This window comes from Lepidothrix coronata, unplaced genomic scaffold (genome assembly GCF_001604755.1).
Source record: "Lepidothrix coronata isolate B3197 unplaced genomic scaffold, Lepidothrix_coronata-1.0 Scaffold28, whole genome shotgun sequence".
Lineage (NCBI taxonomy): Eukaryota > Metazoa > Chordata > Aves > Passeriformes > Pipridae > Lepidothrix > Lepidothrix coronata.
The window spans coordinates 3064377-3084285 of record NW_016690208.1 but is presented as its reverse complement, the minus strand read 5'-3'; the positions used below and the strand labels follow the sequence as shown (position 1 = coordinate 3084285).

The window sequence follows — 19909 nt, the reverse complement described above, 5'->3', positions numbered from 1 at the left end:
GAACCTGAAGTAGTCAGAAACTGTTATAACTGCAGTAAATAACTACACTGGAGGAGAATCAGCGTCTTCATGGGGCACTCAGGAGTTTTTGAAGGGCGTAACAGGTTTTTCTGCCCAACCAGAAGCTGCAGCCACCGGGGCACGAGGCAGCAAGATAGTGATGAGAGCACATACCCAGCCTGGAACATTTCCAGTGGAAGAAAACTATTCTTGAAATAGAAATTCTTATCTTAGCAATGTGAGAATGGTGGCAGAGACACAAAGTGCCTTTCACTGTGGAATTGGATAGGATATGTAATTATCCGAGCTGATGGGAGTCCTGTATTTTTTAACTTGGTTGCGTTTTTCTGGCGCTGTCATCCTGACAGTGATTCCAGTCACTATGTCACATTTTTACAACTTGTTTTGTCAGTGCTCAGATATTTCTTTTTCTAAAAGTTTTGTTTGCCCTAATCCTTAGGATTTTAATGGCTTTACACTCTCTTTGTTTGGCTTCTAGTGCTCGTGGGTCAGATGTGGGCTTGCTGTGATATTAAACTTTCTTTCCTGTCCAGCTTTTCCTGGTGGGTTCTTTCCAGGAACACCCTCTGCTTTTCAACATCATACCTTTGCAGCTGGTCTATATCTAGATTAGCTTTTTTTTCAGGGCCATGTATTAATGACCTGAAATGTTCTCTAAGTGTCTCAAAAATAAACCTACCAGTGCATTACGTGTGCTGAAGACATGCTGGAAATACCTCAGCACCTTTGGGCAGCTTTCTAAACTTTGTTCTGTGTGAAAACATCATAGGTGGAAAGACCACTTGCTAAGCAGAGCATGAACTTTGAAACCTTCCTTTTTGGGCAAGGTGAAAGATTAGGACAATTGCAAATGATACAAATTAAAGAGGCGGTATTAGATAATTGATGCCCTTGGCCAATTGTAACGATTCAAAGAGAGATTGCAATGACCAAATGCTTTAGGGAGGCAAGTTTGCTGCAGGAACATGGTGAAAGCAGCTGCCAAAGAATTAAGACCAATTTTAGAGAATGGGAGGTGGAATGGAGGGAGGAGATGAAGATAGAAGGAAAATGGGATGTAAAATTCGGGAAAGGGACAACTGAAGCGAAGGCAGACAGTGGGGGGGACCCGGCAGGAGCCATGGGGATGACAGAGTGCCAGGGAAATCCTGCCAGCACACCCAAGGTCAGCCCAACCTACAGGCCAACTGCCAAGTGGATGGCAGCACGTGGGAGGCAGGGTTATGGCCATGCAGGGTTGGAAGGAGGTCCAGGTGCAGGATGGCAGAGAGTGGCACGTCTGTGCAGTCCTTGTGTCCAGGAATAGGTTCTGGGACACAGTGGGAAGACTTAGGGAACTTACTAAGAGATGAATGAAAGCTTTTCTCTCAAAGCAGTGTTGGGCAGTGTGTTCATGCTGAGGGTGCACTCTGCTTGCTCCTGGGGAGAGAATTTGTGCTTGGGGTATCAACTGTGTGCTGGTGTTGTTTTGGCTTCAAACTCCTTGTATGACCTTGCACAAATCAATATAATCTAAAATCTGGCTATAGACAGCATCCACATCTTTGTGGTTACTTCTATTTCCAAAAGCTGTTCATTTAATGTTGGCTAATTTCAGTGAAATTCAATCAGAAAAGGTGGTCAGGAGGATAAATGTGGGTCTGGACATTGACTGGGGTTTCCAATGCACCTTGAATGACAGGCTGTATTGACACCAGTGAAGCTCCTGGAAGTCTTCATAGACCCTTTGTGTCTTTAGGTCTCCACTATCATCAAACCCCAGCCCTCTCAGTGCCCTCCATCCTCCCCCTTGTAAAACAAGGTCATTATTGCAAAGAGTGTGGGGTTGAATAACCTGCCAGTAGCGCTGTGTTGTGGGGTTATTTTGAATGAAGGGACCTGGGATTTAGGGCCAGGAGGACAGCAACCCTCATCTGCACACATCTTATAGCTCTGTAATGTCATGCACAGAGCATGAGGATGGGGTTTAGCTCCTGGAGGGGAGGTGTTGCCAATGATGGGCATTTTGGTTGGAAGACAAACCTGTAGACCTGCTTGTGTGTTGTTAGCCCGGCACCTCCATTCAGTGGCCATGTGCTCTCTTGCAAATTGTGGCTTGCACGAGGCAGCTCTGGTAGAGATCAGAAGCTGGAGTGTGAATTGGGGGAGGCTGACTGGAGGGTGCCCCTTGGGGGAGGCTGGGACCCCACCACATCCTCGTTACCGCTGACCTTGGCACGAGCACTGCCTGCTGATGGATCGGCTCCGGAGCTGGACAAGACCCTGGGGAACCACTGCATTATCTATTATCGTCCCATCAGTGCCTCCCCTGACCCCTCCCAGCTCCGAATGCCACAGGCATCAGGGAAGGAATAAATCTCTGTCTGAGACTGAGAGAGGGAAGGGAGCGAGAGCAGGAAAAAGGAGAGATGAAAAATGTCCTTTTTATGACTCTCACAACAAAGCTGGCCACATGATTCGTAGCAAACATTACTCTGGGAAAAGGGAGGGAGAGAATGGGGAGGGGGGAATCAGCAAAAAGCAGAGCTGCTTCTCTCCCCTGGAAGATGCCCACGGGGAATTAATAGAGGGGTATGGGTGACCTTTGAAGGTAAATATCCCAGGAAAAGAAAGGAAAGAGACCTCAGAGCTTCAGAAAGCCCACTCTGTCTGAGGCTGCCTGGTGAAATGCTCCATGCAGCACACGTCCACCGTGAGGGGAAAACACAGGCACAAGTGCTGTGCTGTGCTAGGGGGAGCAGCAGGGCCAGCCCGTGATTAATAAGGCACTAATAGCAACCGCAGCACTTGTGCTCGTTTCTGTTTGGGATGATCCAGGAGAGCTCGTACGTGTGAGCCTGGGGAGGACTCCTGACCTTGGTGTCTTTAGGAGACAGAAGCCTTTAGCAGCACAGCCTGAGCCTGGGGCTGAGCAAGGGCTGGAGATAAGTTGGCAGGGTTTGAGAAGCCCCTCGTGCATCACCCCCTGACCACAGACGCCTTCCTGTGGCAGCTGCTGAGTTATTTGGGTTCTAAGCCCTGCGCTGCTGTTCCCGGGGGGGGCAGCCCAGCCCCTGCAATTCCCACGGTGTGGGAGAGCCACAGCAGGGCTGTGGGTGCAGACTGGGAGGGTTTGCACTGGTGTTCTGGGGCTGTCCCAGAGCACCACTGGCATCAGGAAGGGTGTCTCCAGCTGCTCCCAGTGCAGTGGGAAAGCACCTTTGCTCTCTGCCCTTCTTGGCCATGTTGTCTGTGCTGTGGGCTGGGGAATGACGGGCAGGCTCTGTTCTTGCTGGAAAACTTCACTGCACCTGAGAAGTTTATCCAAGCTGTTATTTCTAACAGGCATGGAGTGCTTGGAGTCATGGAAAGAGACCATACACCACTGGTTTTTTCTTCTGCCCCCAGACAAGCACATGCCTCAGGTGGAAGTGCCTTCCCAGTGAGCAGCACTAAGAACACAGTCCTACAGGGCTTAGAGTCCAAACCCAACTTAAATCCATTGACAACCAAGTCATTTTTAGCAAGACAGGTCTTGCTGAACCTGGGGAGCTGTTACTAGGGATGAGCTCAGGCTGGGGAGTGCTCACCAGAGCTCGTTTCTTTAACTGGCCAGTCATGGAAAAGTGTGTTAAACTCCCACTTTTACCAAAATGGCTGTAACAGCTCCTTGGTAATCCCAGTAATTTGATTTTATCTATAACGTGCTTTTAAAGTAAAGGGATAAATACAATCAGTCTGCATAAAAGGTAGCTATTAAGGAGCAGGCTAGTTGTACAATAATAACTTTAAATTAAAAGCCCTTTCTCACTACTTCTGCTGTTGTGGGGTCTGCACATTTTCCTTAAAACTTTTGAAACGTGCCCAGGCTTCTTACAGGCAGCCATTTAACCTCCGTTTATGAAGAAATAAAGCAAAATTGATGTTGATTTTGGTCTACATTGGGGGATACTTTTGCAACATAAAAGCCCTTTTGCCTGCAATTTGCAGAGCAGCCCTGTCACATTGGTGAGGGCTGATACTGATAAAGATAAAGCTTTATAGCTGGGGCATTTGCAGCTAACAGCAAGCTAATGCTACATTTTCATTTTGATGCAATTAATGTTAATGTCTGCTACGAAAATTGTCATTAAATACCATTTTAAAATCCATTCAATTTGCATATGCAAAGGCCATTTACTATCATGTAAAATACACGGTGCCGTTCATCATGTCTTTTCTCTAGAATTTGTAGCTGTTATTTTTCTGGTAGTGATTATTATCTAGCTCTTAAAATGAAACCTAATGTCTGGTCCAGACCTGCACAGAGCAAGAAAAAGCCTCTGTGCTCCAGCAGAAGCAGGACTTTCAGAGCCTTTGAGCGCTGGTTTGTGCTGGAGTCCACTGGCTCTTTCAGCCTGCTGTGCTCTGCAGCTGCCCCTGAGTGAAGCCTTAAACATCCTTCTGCAGTGCAAGGGATGGATGGGCAGGATTATGCCCTTCTGGAGGGGCTGCTGGAGGGTCAGCTTGTACCAGCTCCCCTCCAGCCATTGGGAAGGGAGCCCAAGGAAGCAGAAGGGAGCAGTGAAAAACCTTCTTTCCTCTATTCTGCTTCACTACCAGTTTCTGCCCCATGCAGGGTGATGAACAAGTGGGAGAGAGTGGGATAAAGAGCTTGAACTGATCCTTAACTCCACCAGAGCATTTCAACCAGTGCAGACAAGTAGAAATGCCGTTGCCCTGATTTTTTGACCCTGGGAAGCCATTTTTCTGGCTTATAACTCTTCATATTCCCTGAACTTACAGGGTTGGCATTGAACGTATTTTTAAGAGGTTCCAAGCCCTTAATGCCACAGGTGAAATGGGGCTGTCTTGTGGCATGTATGATAGATTTAGGTAGTTGATTATCAGACAGAAGTGTAATCAGACATGGAAGTTGTCATGTGGAAAGGGGGGGGGGATATGCCCAACCCCTCTCCCAGTGCAACCTCCAATAACAGGTGGTTATCAGTGTTTAGAGAACCTTTGTGGGGCATCCTGACCATGTTTCATCTGGGAAGCAGCAGCTGTGTCTCTTTCTGTAATTCTTATTCTCCTTTAACTTTTAACCCTATCCAGTGCTCCCCAGAAGTGATCTGTGACCCAGCAGCAGCCTATGCAGGTTCAGGGCACTTGTGTTTTGGGGACTGTGCTAGCTGGGATGTGGGAGAGATGTAGATGTGAGGGTAGGAAGGGATAACTTCATTCTGAGAAGGGCCCCAAGTCTTCCTTACCGTGCTGGCCTGCCGAAAGTCATGTCTGGGATTTTGGGAACCCAACTGAGGAATCTGTTCTCATCTTTTAACCGAATGTCCATGAACTTGTAGTAGAGCCCGAACTCACGGGCTGTGGTACAACCGGCCTTCACGGCCCCGCGGTCCATGGTGAGGAAGTCCCGGGGCATGATCTTTTTCCCGGGGCCCAGGGACTTCCTGGGCTTTATTGAGTCCCAGTGGCCTATGGCTGGAAGGAAACAGGAGAGGCATCTCAGTTAGCTCCTCTTTGGGAAAGGAGGCTGATGTCCGTGCACCGTGCACGAGGGCCCTGTGTGGCCAAGATGCATTTTGTCACGGCTTCACTGTGCAGTGAACTTCATATCCTGTCCCACTGCATTTCATATGGGGACACCTCCCATCTGAAGTGGATGTCTTCTCACCCTCCACCCTGGCTTGCTCAGGAGGCCTGATTTCAGAGGGAAATTGTCCCTGAGAGCACAAAGTAGGAGCTCTAACAGAGTTCTGACAGTGGCCAGGTGAATCACCCTTTGCAAGTGCCACACCCCTCTCTGCCTGGGCTCTGTGTGAGCCTCCCAAAGTTTCCAATATGATAGAGAAACTTTATTGGTCACCAGGCAGTTTGTGTGATATTAATGAAAGTGGGTAAATGTTGGAGTTGTGCACCTCCACCCTGATGAGAAGTATTGGAGAGCCTTGGGAATGGGAGGATAGTCCCTGCTAGCATTAGGACCTTGTTGCAGGTCTGTATTTTAGTGGCAGTGTCCTACCTTCAGCAACTCCTCCATCTCTCTTGTGCACATACATCCCATAGGTAAAGTCAAGGCCTGGCAGGGAGTAGCAGTTTCGCAGAGGTTTCCCCACTTCATGCTGCAGAAAAGTGAAGTTAAAAGAGAAGCATAAAGAGTTTTTCTGATAAGATAAAGCCTCTGAAAATAAAAGTTTGTAACAGAACATGGCCACAAGTACCAGGAGTGGCTGTGGCTCCCCTTGGCAGGGGTTTGAATCTCACTGCACAAGCACAGTGCAGAAGGAGCTGAAGCCTCTAAGGGATGCTGAATTTCACACAAGTTTGTAGCTGAGTTATAAAGCAACCCAGTCTTGCTGGAAGTAGGGGTCCTGACTCAATATATATGAATTTGAAATATTCTTGTTTGGTTAATGTCTTGATTGGCTGGGATGTCCAGCTGTGGTGTCTGCTGGGGAGACTGAAGCTAGTCTTTACTTTATTTTGAGTTATTTTATTTCCAAGTTGTGCATCCTTCTAGAAAACTGCCATAAACTTCCCCAGGCACAATCACATGGCAGCTCCTGCCTGGGAATAATCAAGACACAAGGCATGTTACAGGAGGAGGATAAGGGGGATGAAGAAGGGACAGCAGAGCCTGGGCTTATAGCATAGAACTTGAGCTCAATAACCTCATTTCTATTTAGTTTTAAAATGAACTCTTCCCCAGCCCATGTGTGTCCCAGCCTGGTGGTGTCTGTGGGATTAACTGACCTCCCCTCACCCCTTTTGTCTTTCCCCTCCCATTTCCATGGTGAAGTCACTGCAGGATGTATGTGTCTTGAAACCTTATTGCTGCTTGAAAGAGAGGCTGTGGAGGAGGGAAGGGAAGGGGTGGGAACCTGGCAGCAGCTTTGGTCTGTGTGTCCCTGCAAGGGAAAGCTGGAGCAGGGTCAGGCAGCAAGTCCCCAGGAGCCCTGAGGGCCTTGTGTGGGTGCCTTGGGACAGGTTATTTTCCATGGGAAGGGTTTTAGAGGAGCTGGGGTGTTGTAGGTGTTGGCAGGTCTTGTTGGGAGAATGAAAGTGCTGAAATACTACTCTAGTGCTTCTCATTGAACACCAACACTGAGATGACCATTACTACACTCCAGGGTGAACGCTCTGTGGATCTGGAGGTGCTGAATCAAAGGCAGACCAAGTGAAAAGAGACTGCAAATGAACCACCTCCAGCTTCCCACTCTGGCAGGCTGAGGCTGTACAGCAGGGATAAGGGACCCAGCTTACTGGAGCTGCTTGTGTAGGAACATCATCCAAACCCAAATTTACATTCTGCTCCCAGTCAGCACTGTGCAAACCCTGGCCAGGTTTGCACACCTCAGTTCAGGCATCACCCTCAGTTCAGGCAAAACTCTCACTGATCCAGTTTTGCCTGGAGAGTGAGGGTTAATAACCCCTGCCCAAAACAGGCACCTTTCCAGAGGGCTCTGTCTTGAGCTCTCTAGAATTTGCTCATAATTCCTCAAACTTTTTCACCTGGAGACATTTCTTTGTGCACTCATTTTGGGGTTTCTCAGCTCCTGTCTCTATATGTAGCTACACAAGCCCTAAAAGCACACGGTGGCTGTGGCACTGGGATCCTCATCAGTGTGTCCAGGGGGGAGATGGTGGTGCCTTGATCATGGTGTGACAACAGGTCTGCTCCTCTGCAGAGCCTGGCAAGCTGGCTGCCAGCTTTGCCAGTTTGGGATCACTGGGATCATTGGCTCTGCACACCAGTACAGGGATTCTTTCAAGTAAATCTGGGGTCTTACTTCTCAGGTCTGGGAGGGAGGTGCTTCATCTTGTTCCTGTTAAATCCACACACTTGTGACACTATAAAGCAGGTGTGGTATCCCCATGACTCTCAGGAGCACAAGTCCACCAGAAAATGAGTTCTCTGGACTTGCTAAGATCCTTTGGTAGGCTCAAAACCCCCATGAGGCTCCTTGCCCTGCGCAAAAATACAGATCCTTTGTTGCCAACAGACCTCTTTGAAAGCCATCCTGTCAGCTACCTGGTGCAACCTGTGCATGACATGGCTGCATTTCCCTGGCTGCCTGTGGCAGAGGAAGGGACTGTCCCTTGCAGGTGTGTCCAGCACTGAGCACGAGGGGAGTGAGAGTGTTTTTAGTGCTGCCACGAGTGAACTGCCACCCCGGCAGCGCTGAGCCATATGTGCCCGCTGCGTGTGAGTCGGGAGCTCACGCACAGCACACAAACCTCTGCCAGGGATGATGAAGTGGCTTTCATTGCTGATCTATTTCCCCTGTATTTACAGCTATTTTTAGATTGGTTGTCACTGGTGTCCGAGGGAAATGGTGTAACGTTCCTCAGGCGCGTGAGAAAAGGCTTTTTCCAGGGATCATGTTCCGATACGGGATCAGTTAAGTGAGGTCAGAAATCTGCGATGATGGCAAAGGTGTGGCAGATGGGAGAAAATTGCTGAGAAACTGCAGGAAAGGAGAGAGGTTTGTAACCTATGGCAAAGCTGCTTCCAGACCCTCGAATGCAGAACTGTGTAGAATGAAAGAAATTATGGAATTTAAAGAGTCCCTTTTGTAGAGCACCTGAAGTTAACACAGTTGGGTGTTTACTCCGTCACAAAATGAGTGCATGCTGTTTCCTTTTATGATCAGGTGGCATTTTACAGTCACTTTGCACTGAATAAATAAAGCTGAAGGTGCTGGATAATTAATTAAAAAAAAAATCTGGTCCAATATGTTGAACATGGAGAGAATCTGTGCCTGAATCAAAATCAACGAACTCAGAGGACTCTGGTTGCCTGCCAACATCTTTTACCTACAAAAGAAGGGGAAGGATGTAGCAGGAATGAATCTTGCTTGGTGTAATCCAAGATTACAGCCTTTCTCATTCATAAATTAACAAAATGCTGTTTCCAGCTCATGAGCTGGTTTCATTTGTTTGTCCTGGGGCATTATAGGTGTGCTCTGTCATAAAGCAGTGGGGAGAGCGAGCCAAAGTTGATGCAGAAGGTCCTTTTTTCTCCCCCAGCTCCAGCACCGTTCCCTGTGTTCAGGTTTAGGCTGTCACAAAGCTGCTTGGCTGGAATACAGATCTGTCTGACAGCTGTGCCCATCAGTAGACAACTTCATTAAACCTCATTAAGATGTAATTTCTCTGCCTTATTTCCCACCTCTTGGCTCTAATTAAAACCGTCTCTCTCTGCATCCCAGGCGGTCCTAATTTTCTCTGGGTACCTTCTGCAAGTTTTCTCCCTTTACGACCTCAGTGAGGAAAATCCAGCATCCTAAATGCTGTTTATCCAGCCTGTTTGGAAAGGACAACTCTAGACTTTTTCCTGAAGCATTCCCAGAGCACCCAGCAGAGATAACACCTCCTCCCAGGGCTGCAGGAGATGTGCACTGAGGCTTTGTTTGCTCTCTCCAACTGTCTTTAGGGACCTGGCTAATCCATCCTTTCCCCTTGGACACGATGATTTTCGTGGTTGAACCGGGTGTGTCTGGACTGGGTTTGGAGGGTGCCATGCTCGGACTGGCCCCAGCACAGTGCTGGGGGTGTTTGATCACTGGGGATACCTTGGTTGGCTGAAAAGCAAGAAGTGTTGGGTGTATCAGGATATCCCTGACTTTTCCCAGGTAGTTTCTGATTTCTGCAGCCACGGGCTTGAGCCCTGGATTTGTATCTGAGTGTTGGAAAATGTTTGCTGTGAAGGAAGAGAAGGAGTCTGTTTGTGAGAGTGGATGCATTGTAAAGGTGTAAGGAAGCACAAAACCTTTCAGGTTTTGTTGCAAGACATATTTGTGTTTCATCCCCTGCTATTTATGGCCCAGTGACACACATTGCATCAATTTTCTACAGACGACTGAGACTGAGAGGGGTTGGAGATGTGTTTGTGCAGAGGTACAGCGAGAGACAGGCATGGATTTTTAATCCCTGCCTCTGCAGCCCTTCACTGAGAGGAAATACTGGGCAAATCCATGAATCAGCCAGGGCTGCCCCAACCCCTCCTCTCTGGCTCTGTGGCCACCTGCAAACTCTGCGCCGGTGCCTTTTCATCCTGCCAGGCCCTGCCTCCCTCCCACCTTCTGTTCCCCTTTTCATGACACCCCCTTGTACAGTAAAGCCTCCCGTCACGCTGCCATTACTATTATTATTGCAGATTTACTGCACTTGCAGAGTGAAGTGATTGCAGTGACAAGGCCCAGCATTTTTCCCTCCTTCCCCCCGCGACAGCTTGAAATCAAGCCCTTCATTTGCATTTACATGATCTTGCTGTGCAGCTTATGAGATCGGGAGATTTATTTGCTACTTAGCTTGATGTTTGATTACACTCTAAGAAGGCAGTGAGCTACAAAGTGCAGGGATACATCAGAACTGAGCTACTGAAAGCCTCTGGGGGACAGTAACTCAACATCAGGTTTAGGTAGATGAGAAAGGGAATGTTCAGTGTTTTGAGAAAGGCAAATTTGATGAGATTTTTTTTTTTTGGTTGTTGTTTTTTGTTAAGGGTGGAGGGAAAACTTTCCCTCTCTCACAAAAAAAACCAAAACAGGAAAACAAGAATGTTGTTATAAAAACACACCTGAAAACCTGGATTTGTTAGTGCAGAAGAAATCCTAACAGGGGCTGGTGGCTGCTGGGCTGCCTGCTGCTAACTGGTTGTAACTTCCACCTCCAAGAAGATTATTAATAATAAGTTGGCAGTTGTCTTCAAAGCTTTTCATAAGCATTAAAGGTCAAAGTCAAAGGAAGTTTTGCTTGATGGACCACCACAAAATCTGTCTCTGATTTATTAAGCTTCAAAACACTCCACTGAGCATTAATCCTCTGTAATAGTGGGGAAACCGAGGCAGGGAATTAGTGTGACCATGTAGGACAGCAAAGGGAATGGAGTTTGGACTGAGGAGAGAAGCAGACCATTCCTAATAGTCACTGAGTTCAGAGTGGGAGACCAAATTATTACAGTGTCCCACAGCAGTGTGAGATTATTCCAGAGAAAAGGGTGATGGTTGGGCAAACTGCTGCCCTTGGAGTCTGGAATGGCAAAGCTCGAGGATCTTGCTGTGAGTTTAACTCCTTCATATTTGCATCATTACAAATGCTCCAGACAGGGTAGACAACACTGCTAACCCAGAGTATGTCTACACGTGCAATCTGTGCTAATCAGTGCTCCTGACTGACCTGCACCGGGAGCTGTAGCCTTATTAGATACCAACCTTTGAGTGTCAGGTCTAAGTTTGAAAGGTTTTGCCCTCTGAAAGCTACGTTTTGTGCAATGCTGGCAGTGGAGGATGGGTTGGATAGGGCAGGTAGAGAAGGCAGATGGCACTTCCAGCCCAGGATCTCCCTTCCCAACCCCAGGCACCATCTTCCCTGCTCACAACAGGGCTGTAACACCCACAACCAAAGGCCACACATGTGTCCCCAGCACAGAAACCCCCATCTAGGGAAGGCACTGTCTGATACAGCCACTTCGTGTGCGAACTGTTTGCACTCAGCTTTTAGTCTTGAAAATTGCCCTGAGATATGCTATTACAATTAATCATTAAAGACTTAAGAAAGAGTATACCCCATTACATAAAAGACTCCAGCGATGATCTTTATCCAACTTGTAAAATGGGCAGACTTGATGCGACTGAATAATTTTCCTCTCATCTGCACAAAATCATGAATGCAAGTCAGACTTTGAGCCTGAAGTGAACACTGCGAGACCAGCTTATAATTACCAAAACAGAAAAAAAGAACAGCGTTTTCTAATGAATGACAAGCCACTAGGTGGAAATCTAATTTGGTCTAATTAAGCAGCCTTTGTGAGGATTTGTCTTTAGATGAAAAGAGGGAGCCAAAGAGATCTAAATGCAAATGAACTCTATCATTTTGGTTTTAAAGGGCCAGGCACATAGGAAAGTATTTGCGTACACAACACTTTCGTTTGTCTTCATGGGTGTATTCACCTTCTGGTTTTCCATTGAAAAATCCTGTTTGCCCCAAAATTCTGGCACTCTGAATAGTAGCCTTTATTGAGTTAGAAGATAATGTGCCATTAGAGGAACAATTTTAGCAGTAGTGTATTGCAGCTGTTAAAATTGCCTTTCTCCGTAACAGGGCTGCTCCTTTCTGCTGTTTGAAAATGGGCTTGGAAAAAAAAAAAAAAAGGGGATATTTTTTGCGAAGGAGTCAGATCCCAAGTCTGTCGCTGTCGATGTGTGGCACCGAATAACTCTCAGGTCTTTGGGGGCACCTGCTGGACCCTGAGCTCCTCCTCGGCGCCTCCGTGTCAGGATGAATTACTTCAGCATTGATAAATCACCAACACCTTGCCCAGTTGTGCTATTTCTGCTGATTCTGCCGACAGTCTCCACGCTGGGAGCAGGCAGCCCAGGTACAGCCCCAAAGGCTGAGACTCACCGAGGTGTTTGACTATAATTGAGATGGAAATATTGAAAACGATCTTCTCCTGCTCTATTAAATCTGCTCCTGCCTTTAAGATAAATTTGAGTCTGTGTAAGGTTTTGTGCCAGCGCTGAAGGTCAGAGAAGCACATGTGTTTCTGTAGAGGGTGTCACAGCTTGTGAAGTTCACATCAGCCCCTGCCTGCTCACAGCCCTGGAGAACAAACAGGGTCTGTAGTCAGAAGACAAAGTCCCTGGCAGGAGGGATGGGTTACTTGGGCTAAACGAAGATGGGGGCAGTTTACAGCTATCACTAGACTGAGGTTTTACCTATGTATGATTTTTCTTGAGCTACAACCACCATTTACCTCTAAGAGACAGAATGAACATGGGATAGATTTGAGGACATGTAGGGACAATGGCAAAGAGGTTTGGTGCAGCATGGGGTGGAGCAGCTGAAAGGAGAGACACTTCTCCGAGTCCTTGCTCTCCCTATGGGCAACAAAAAGGGGGAAATGGAGGCATGGACGGACAGATCAGGGTGGGAAAATCAGTGGAATAATTCTGTCTTTGATGTGGCAGCAGTTTTGGAAGCTTTGGGGGTAATGTGGGCAAAATAGTCAATAGTAACTTGGCCAAAAAAAGCTGTTTTACCATCTTTGCAGTTGACTGCCCAGAGAAATGAGGGGCATCCAGAGAGGAGCTGGAAAGGCTGTAGTGGGGTTATTTCCCAGAGAACCACAGCACTGGGCATACCTGCTGTACTGCAAACCCTGAAGTCAAACTCTGATGTTGGCTTCAGTGGGAGCACCAGGTTTAGCTGAGATGGGGTGTGGACTGTTTGAGGATGAGAGAGGACATGCTCTAAATGTTAAAGAGAACGGACAGTGCTGTTTGATTTATTTTTTTTTTTAAAGGTTCTGTCCGTTTCAAGCAGTTTTGACCTTTTCTTTGTGTTTCATCCTTAATAGTATCTGTTCTTTGAACCTCTCCATCTGCTACTTCAAGAAAAATCCCCTTATGTTCTCGAGGCCAGATGTTGGCCCAGATTATGTCCAGAACAACTCAGCTCAGTGAAGCTGCTGTTTACACCATGTAACTCACTGCTGCTCCTTCAGCTCCAGTTTTTATTCAACCCTCCTGCTTTTCTTTGGGTGCTGTAGAACATGTTAAGCTAAATGCTGCCAGCATAGCATCCATATGAGCCACAGTGACATTAAAGGAGTTGAATTCAAGTGAGAATTTGACTGTGGGCCTTTCTGAGCAGACTGAATATGGCCACATTTCCTGTACAGTAAAATAGTTCCCCAGCAGCACAGACCTCTGATTCTTAGGCTAAATTAAATCCCTGGCTGCAAAATGAGATACTGGCTGCCTTGAGAGCTACCTGTTATTTCAAAGAAGAATTTGTCTGAAGTCAATACACTTGTGGTACCTCCTAGAACAAAATTCAAATATTTTACACAAGGAGACAACTTGTTAAATTCAGGCAAGCCTCTGGTTCAGGAATCTCTGGGCTTTCACTCAAGGAGAAACTCTAATCTCTGATCACAGATGCAGGAACTTACCAACTTCAGTCACCTCATGTACAGAATAATCTCCGTTTTCATTAGAGAATAGATCAAGTTTTTGCTGTTAAAAAAAGGATGCTGTTTCTTTAATGTAATAAAACCTCAGCAGGACAGAACGTCTTTACTAGACTATCCCCCACTATTCCCACAAGAAATCAAATATAATCCTATTTAAGGAGCTTTAAATAATTTTGAGCTTTCATATTGACTTATTAAAATGCAGCTTAAAAAATGCCTTCCTTGCAATCCCTTTACAAGGGTCAGGGATATAAAATTTGAAGAAATATGATTAGTAGATCAGTTGGAAAGATATGCGGCAGCTTCCAATTTTATTATTTAAAATGCCCTTTTAGAAGAAAAGGTGATTCTGTAAAAAGTGGCACCATCTCCCTGAAGGAATCTAGTCCTCGGGTTTCCAGTCTGATCTCCTGCATTCTGCACTCAACACTTCTGCCAGGTTTTTCTTAGACCTGAAGAGCCTTCGCAGCTGGGACAGAAGAGCTGCTTTCTGTGTCCTCATAGCCCAGCAAAATTGAGGCTTATCAGGCTCAAGCACAGAATAAGCCAATAGCACCTGTGGCCATTCCTTGCCTGGTGCAGAAGACAAAGTGATAATAGAGAAGCAAATATGCCCCAGAGGACAAAGCCACTGCAGAGCTGTGACCACAGGTACAGTCTGGCCCCCAGAGCCTTTCTTTTAGCACCTGGAAACTTGGAGAGATGAAGAGCTGTAAACTTTCAGGTGTTGCTTGGAGAGGGATGAATCCCTTTTTTTTTAGTTTCCAAACATTATGTGTTGGAATAGAAAATTATAGGATGAAACAGGGGTCCTGCTGTGCTGACTTGAACTCTCTGCAGGGTGAACTGCATCTCCAGGCAACGGCTGCAAACTCCACCTGAGTCCTGAGGGGCCCAGGCAGAAATCTCCTTCCAACAGATTTCAGTCCAGTTGCCCATGTTCATTCCTGCTGACTTCAGAGGAACTGCAGTTCCCCTGGGATCAGCAGGGTTGCAGGGATGTAAATGATGAGACGATTTGACCCCCGCTCTTGAAGTGTATTAAATACAAGGAAGACCCAAATTGTGCTGTCAGTTAGGCAGGACTCCCATTTAGCACAGGGGGCCTTGTGCTAATGCAGGAATCTGCCTGAATCATTTGCTCTGTCCTACAGCAAAATGTATTCAACATGCTGGAATTTAACTGCAAAACCTGGTGAGCAAAATCACACCCTGCCCATTACACTTACAGCCAGTTACTGTGAAATCCTAATGTGTCAGACTTTCTCTGGGAAATCAGGTAGCTAATAACTTTACTCCTGCCTAAGGCTGGACTTTGGTCAAGGCTGTCAAGGCTTCTATGATTTTCCTGTGTTTCTGAAAAAAATATCCATGATTTTGACATGCTGGGAGCTTCTGTGTGTGAGCAAGGAGAGAGCTGGAACAGCTGAATTCCCTGGGAGCTGCAGTGCTCAACCCAGGGTGCTCTGCAAGATAAACACCAAAGGGTCCTGAGCCCACCAGGGTCTCTGTCTTCAGCTCCTGAGCAAGCCTGGCAGTCAAATGTGTTTAACCCCTGGCAGGATCTTGCCCAGAGTTTTTTCCTGTGGCAGAAGAAGCAGCAGTGACACCAATAGCAAGACCATCAAGCCCTGGAGGAAACCCTTAATCCTCCAAGAAAGACTTATGAGGTTTTTCCCTGCCCTTTCTTCCTAATTTTCTACGTTTATGACAATAATTGTGAGACTGGGCTGAAATAGCACTGGGAAGTTGTTGCCAATAGTTAAAAACTATTATTGCCCATGGGTCAATCTTATTAATGGTGCTAAAAACACAGTGAAAGTTATTTGGCTTACAATTTAATGCCTGTATTCTCCAAGATATGTATTTCTAAAATCCTGCATCTGACTCCCTCATTGCTCTCCCCACCAAATTCTCTCAATATAATTCCAGCTCTGCTTTGTTCTACCATTTTTCTCTCCCCAGTCCCATATTTTTTGGAAAGGGTAGAACATAAGGGGTTGGATGCTGCTCAGGTGATGTACACGTGGAGCCCAATTTCTTTCAAAGGGGCGACCTTCTGAGGCAACCAAGAGTTGGCTCAAAAAAGTCACTTCATAATTGCATCATATTTGCTAAATCAGATATTTTATGTGCTTAAGAATTCTCTATGTTCCCTTCATGTTCAGCCATTCCGAAAGGCTCCTGCTCTGCTGGAGTTCTGACCCATATTTTCCCTGCTGCAGTCCAAATTTGGTCGCTGAAAGGTAAAGGGGAAAAAAAAAAAATCTCTTGTCTCATCACATCTCTTCCCAACCCCTGTTCAGCTGCTGTGGTATTTTCCTTCATTATGCTGCTGCCTCAGACTGTAAACCTCTCTAATTTCCTACATCGCAGCTATTTATTTAAATGCTAACTCGCATTATGAAGTGATAATCCACAAGCGCAGGAGATAATTTATGAAGCATTTAAATTAAGAGGAGCAGCTAATTGGGAGCATGTGTCTTATAAGCCTTGCTAACACCAGAAAACTACAAATTAGGGAGAAAATGGAAGATATTTTTGTCTTGCCTTTTTCTTTTGTAATGCACTGAGGAAAAATATTACCATACATCACACAAACAGGGCTGCTCACCGAAGTCTTCTGTTGTTCCTTTCGTAGTTAGTCCAACACACAACGCTCTCGTTATTACAAATTCCTCATTATAACACACAAAATAATCTCTGCTCTCAGAGAAGGTGGAACGAGGTGGGGTTTTCTGTCTCCAAATAAAGCAGAATAAATTTTCCAGGAAAGGTCCCCTTCTCAGCTACAGGCATTAATTTAAAAGAGCAAAGACTCCCTTGTTATATAGGGATGTTAAAGTGCATTTAATTTAGGGCTGCACCACGCTGTAAGAGTTTTATAGGTTTCTGTTGAAATGAGAATGAGCATAAATGGCTGTGAATCAGGGAAAAGCAAATGTGCCACGGCCTCAAGGCTGAGGGGATGCATTTTTGGATGCTCTGTTCAGATTTTGACACCAAAGTCACAAACTTTTTGTTTTCACTGCAGCTTTGTGGTAGTTTATTCATTAAAAAACTAATATTGACCTGAATCTGAATAGCAATGTGCCCCATGCTGTGTAATTCCCAGGATACAGCTGTATGCCAGAGACACTAAATGCTGCTGGGCTGGGCTGATGGGGAAGGGTTTGACACCCAGGCCAGGACATTAACATTGGGAAAGATGATAATTATCCCCAGTTTGAGGTTCACAATCCTGCACCAGATTCCCTGGGAGACTGCTGCCTCAGAGGGGAGGGTGCAAGGCTGGGTGTCCTCAGGAGACTTTTCCCTGCAAGTGTAAGGCCCCTTTGGTTGGTTGTTGGTGGGTTTTTTTGGGTGTTGGTGCTTTGATCAGAGGAAACATCTGGGATGTTCCCCCACAGGAGCAAGAGGGTTTCTCTGCACTCCCCAAAGCATCCCAGGCATCCAGAGGATTGCATTAACACAGTTCAGAGGGAACTCATGGCACATGGAGCATGGAGCTGACAGTAAGGACCACCTTAATATACAGCCCTCTGCCAGCCTTCAGCAACTTTAGTTTTCAGTACAGCTGAGTGAGGTCTTTAGTCAGGAATCCTCCTTTACCAGGCAACCAGTTCATGTGGGTCCCTTGTGTGGCTGCTCGAGACAGATTTGCTGTTAGAGTAAAATATTGTGTGCACTCCCTGCCTTGCAGGGGGCTTGGGAACCACAGCGAGGTCCTTGGATGGAGGAGGCTCTGGAAGTGTGTGTTTGAATTCAAGCCCTATCTATACATGACTGCATATGTGTGCACTGCATGTCTAGAAAATACCTCCCTTTAATCTTTGCTTTCCTGTTCCTGCTCTTACAACCCCCCCCATTACGTCTGTCCTGCCAAAAGCAGTCAGCAAACAGGCTCTGGCATTATTGGAGTTGCTCCTTGATTCGAAGGAAACCATAAATCTGAAACTTCAATCATATCTTTATGATCATTCAGCAAACAGAGATGGAGGATTTATTCAACATGGGATAGCAAAGGGGAAACTGCAGGGGGTTATTGCAGGAGATATTGGTTTAGCTAAGGCAGAACTGCTCCCTCGGGCCTCTCTAGGGCCGAGCCAATGAACAATGGCACCAATGACAATAACAAGGCAATTATGGGGAAGAGGGTGAGGAGGGGTAATGCTTTGTTAAAGATAGAGGTAAGATTCCAGCATGGTGTCTCTTTTGTGTGCTTTCGGAACTAAAGGATGGTGTGTCTGCCCGGGGTGGTCTGATTAGGAGCTGGTGATCCTAAAAACACAGCAAGTGCTTCAAATGCCTGTAGCTTGCATGTGATTGTGATGCTCTTAGGAGGTTATGAAGATTTCCTCCCTAATTAAATAGGGCTGGCAGTGGGTTCCCCTAATCCATGTTGCACTCCAGGGCAGGAGATAAGTACATAAAGCTCTGCTGACAGAGGTTTGTCTCTCTGGCTCTGTGATGACGTTGGGTTTTCTGCATTTAGAACTAACCTTTATTCCCAGGAGGGGACTCAGGGGGTCTCCTCTTGCTGGGAAGACGCTCAGACCTTCACCCAAGTGGGCCACAGTGTCGTGCCACAAAGAAAGACTGGTTTTGACATTGCTCAGTGACCTGGTGCCCAGCCTTGCACTGCTCCCATTTCATATTCTAGATGATTTTTTTTTTTAATTACTGTAGTCAAGTTTCAAAATGCTGACTAGAGAGAGATGCTCAATCCTTAGGTTTCAAACACAAAGATTTCTGAGCACCATAAGCAGGTGTGTCTGCACCTGCTCTCATGGGGGGCAAACTGGGGCAGTGCTGGAGGGGCTGCTCCTGTGGGACCCCCCAACTTCAACCTCGGGGTCAGCCTTGGCCACGGGCCTCCAGCAACAAAGTTTCCTGAGCACCAAATGGGAACACAAAAGCTTTGGCACAAAGGGGTGGAAACGTTCATGGGCGAACTGGATCCTGCCACTGCTGCCAATGGATGGGACCTGCATGGAATTAGCACCTTGCCAGGGGGCAGGAGACAAATGTCTCTCTTTTTAAAAAAAAAAAAATAAAAAGATGCCACGGTGCAAAAGCAGGAACTAAGCGATCCATCCCCACCTGTCCTGCCTCCCCTCCTCTTCTTCTGGCAATTTTTCCTCCTCTCCTTTCCCTTGCGTGCCCCTGAGCGGTTTGTTTTTGCCGGCAGAAGGAAGCTTGAAATATTGCGAGGGGGTGCAGGCAGCGCTCCCTGTGGCCCTGCCCCTGATGGCAGGAATGCAGACATAAAATAACCCAGCGCCATCCGTAACCTGTCGCCAAAGCCCCTGTACGAGGTGAGAGTTTTCCTCCCTGCCGTGGCTGTTAGCTGCAATGTATTTCTCCCTGCACTAAGCACCGTCTTTCCCAGGGCTGCATTACAATGATTTATAAACCCCATTTCTGGGGAAAACTAATAGATCAAAGTGAGGAGAAGGAAAAGGAGACATGAAGCAGCTGGAAGAAGATATTGAAGCATGAAACAAAAACAGAAATGAAAAAGTAGTTTGTGGCACTAGTGAGTTGTTCTGTGCTGCACTTCTATTATTGAAAAATAATAGGGGGAAATCTGTATTTTAATCCATTTTTTTAAGAGACGTTCAAGTAATCTGAAAAGCTCTTCCTAGAGCCAGCTTGCTTTTGTGTGTTTGTGCAACTCTTACAGAACCAAACACTTATTTTGCTGTTTAGCCTTTCCCTGTCTATTCTCATGTCATTTTCAGACTTTCCATGTTTTAAGCAGCATCCAGATTTTCTAACAGGGTAACAGAAAGCATTGCATGGAGGACTGATGCTCATCTGGACCTGAACCTGGGATGTGCTTGTTCCTGAGCTGAGACTCGGTCAGGTTTTACAAAGGGACACCAAGGACTGAGGTCAGGGTGGCCAGTGAGATGCTCTGCCTTT

At 46.5% G+C, this 19909-nt stretch overlaps 1 protein-coding gene across 1 annotated transcript in view; it reads right to left on the bottom strand.

Annotated features, from left to right (window-relative positions):
• The window catches only part of CFAP77 (cilia and flagella associated protein 77), a 60227-nt gene that overhangs the window by 18385 nt on the left and 21933 nt on the right, over positions 1-19909 (bottom strand). The window contains exons 2-3 of the mRNA XM_017809940.1: positions 6023-6122; positions 5253-5481 (exon numbers count right to left, since the gene is read on the bottom strand). Of these exons, the coding sequence (XP_017665429.1) occupies positions 5253-5481; positions 6023-6122 (329 nt within the window). The remainder of the gene's footprint in view (positions 1-5252; positions 5482-6022; positions 6123-19909) is intronic.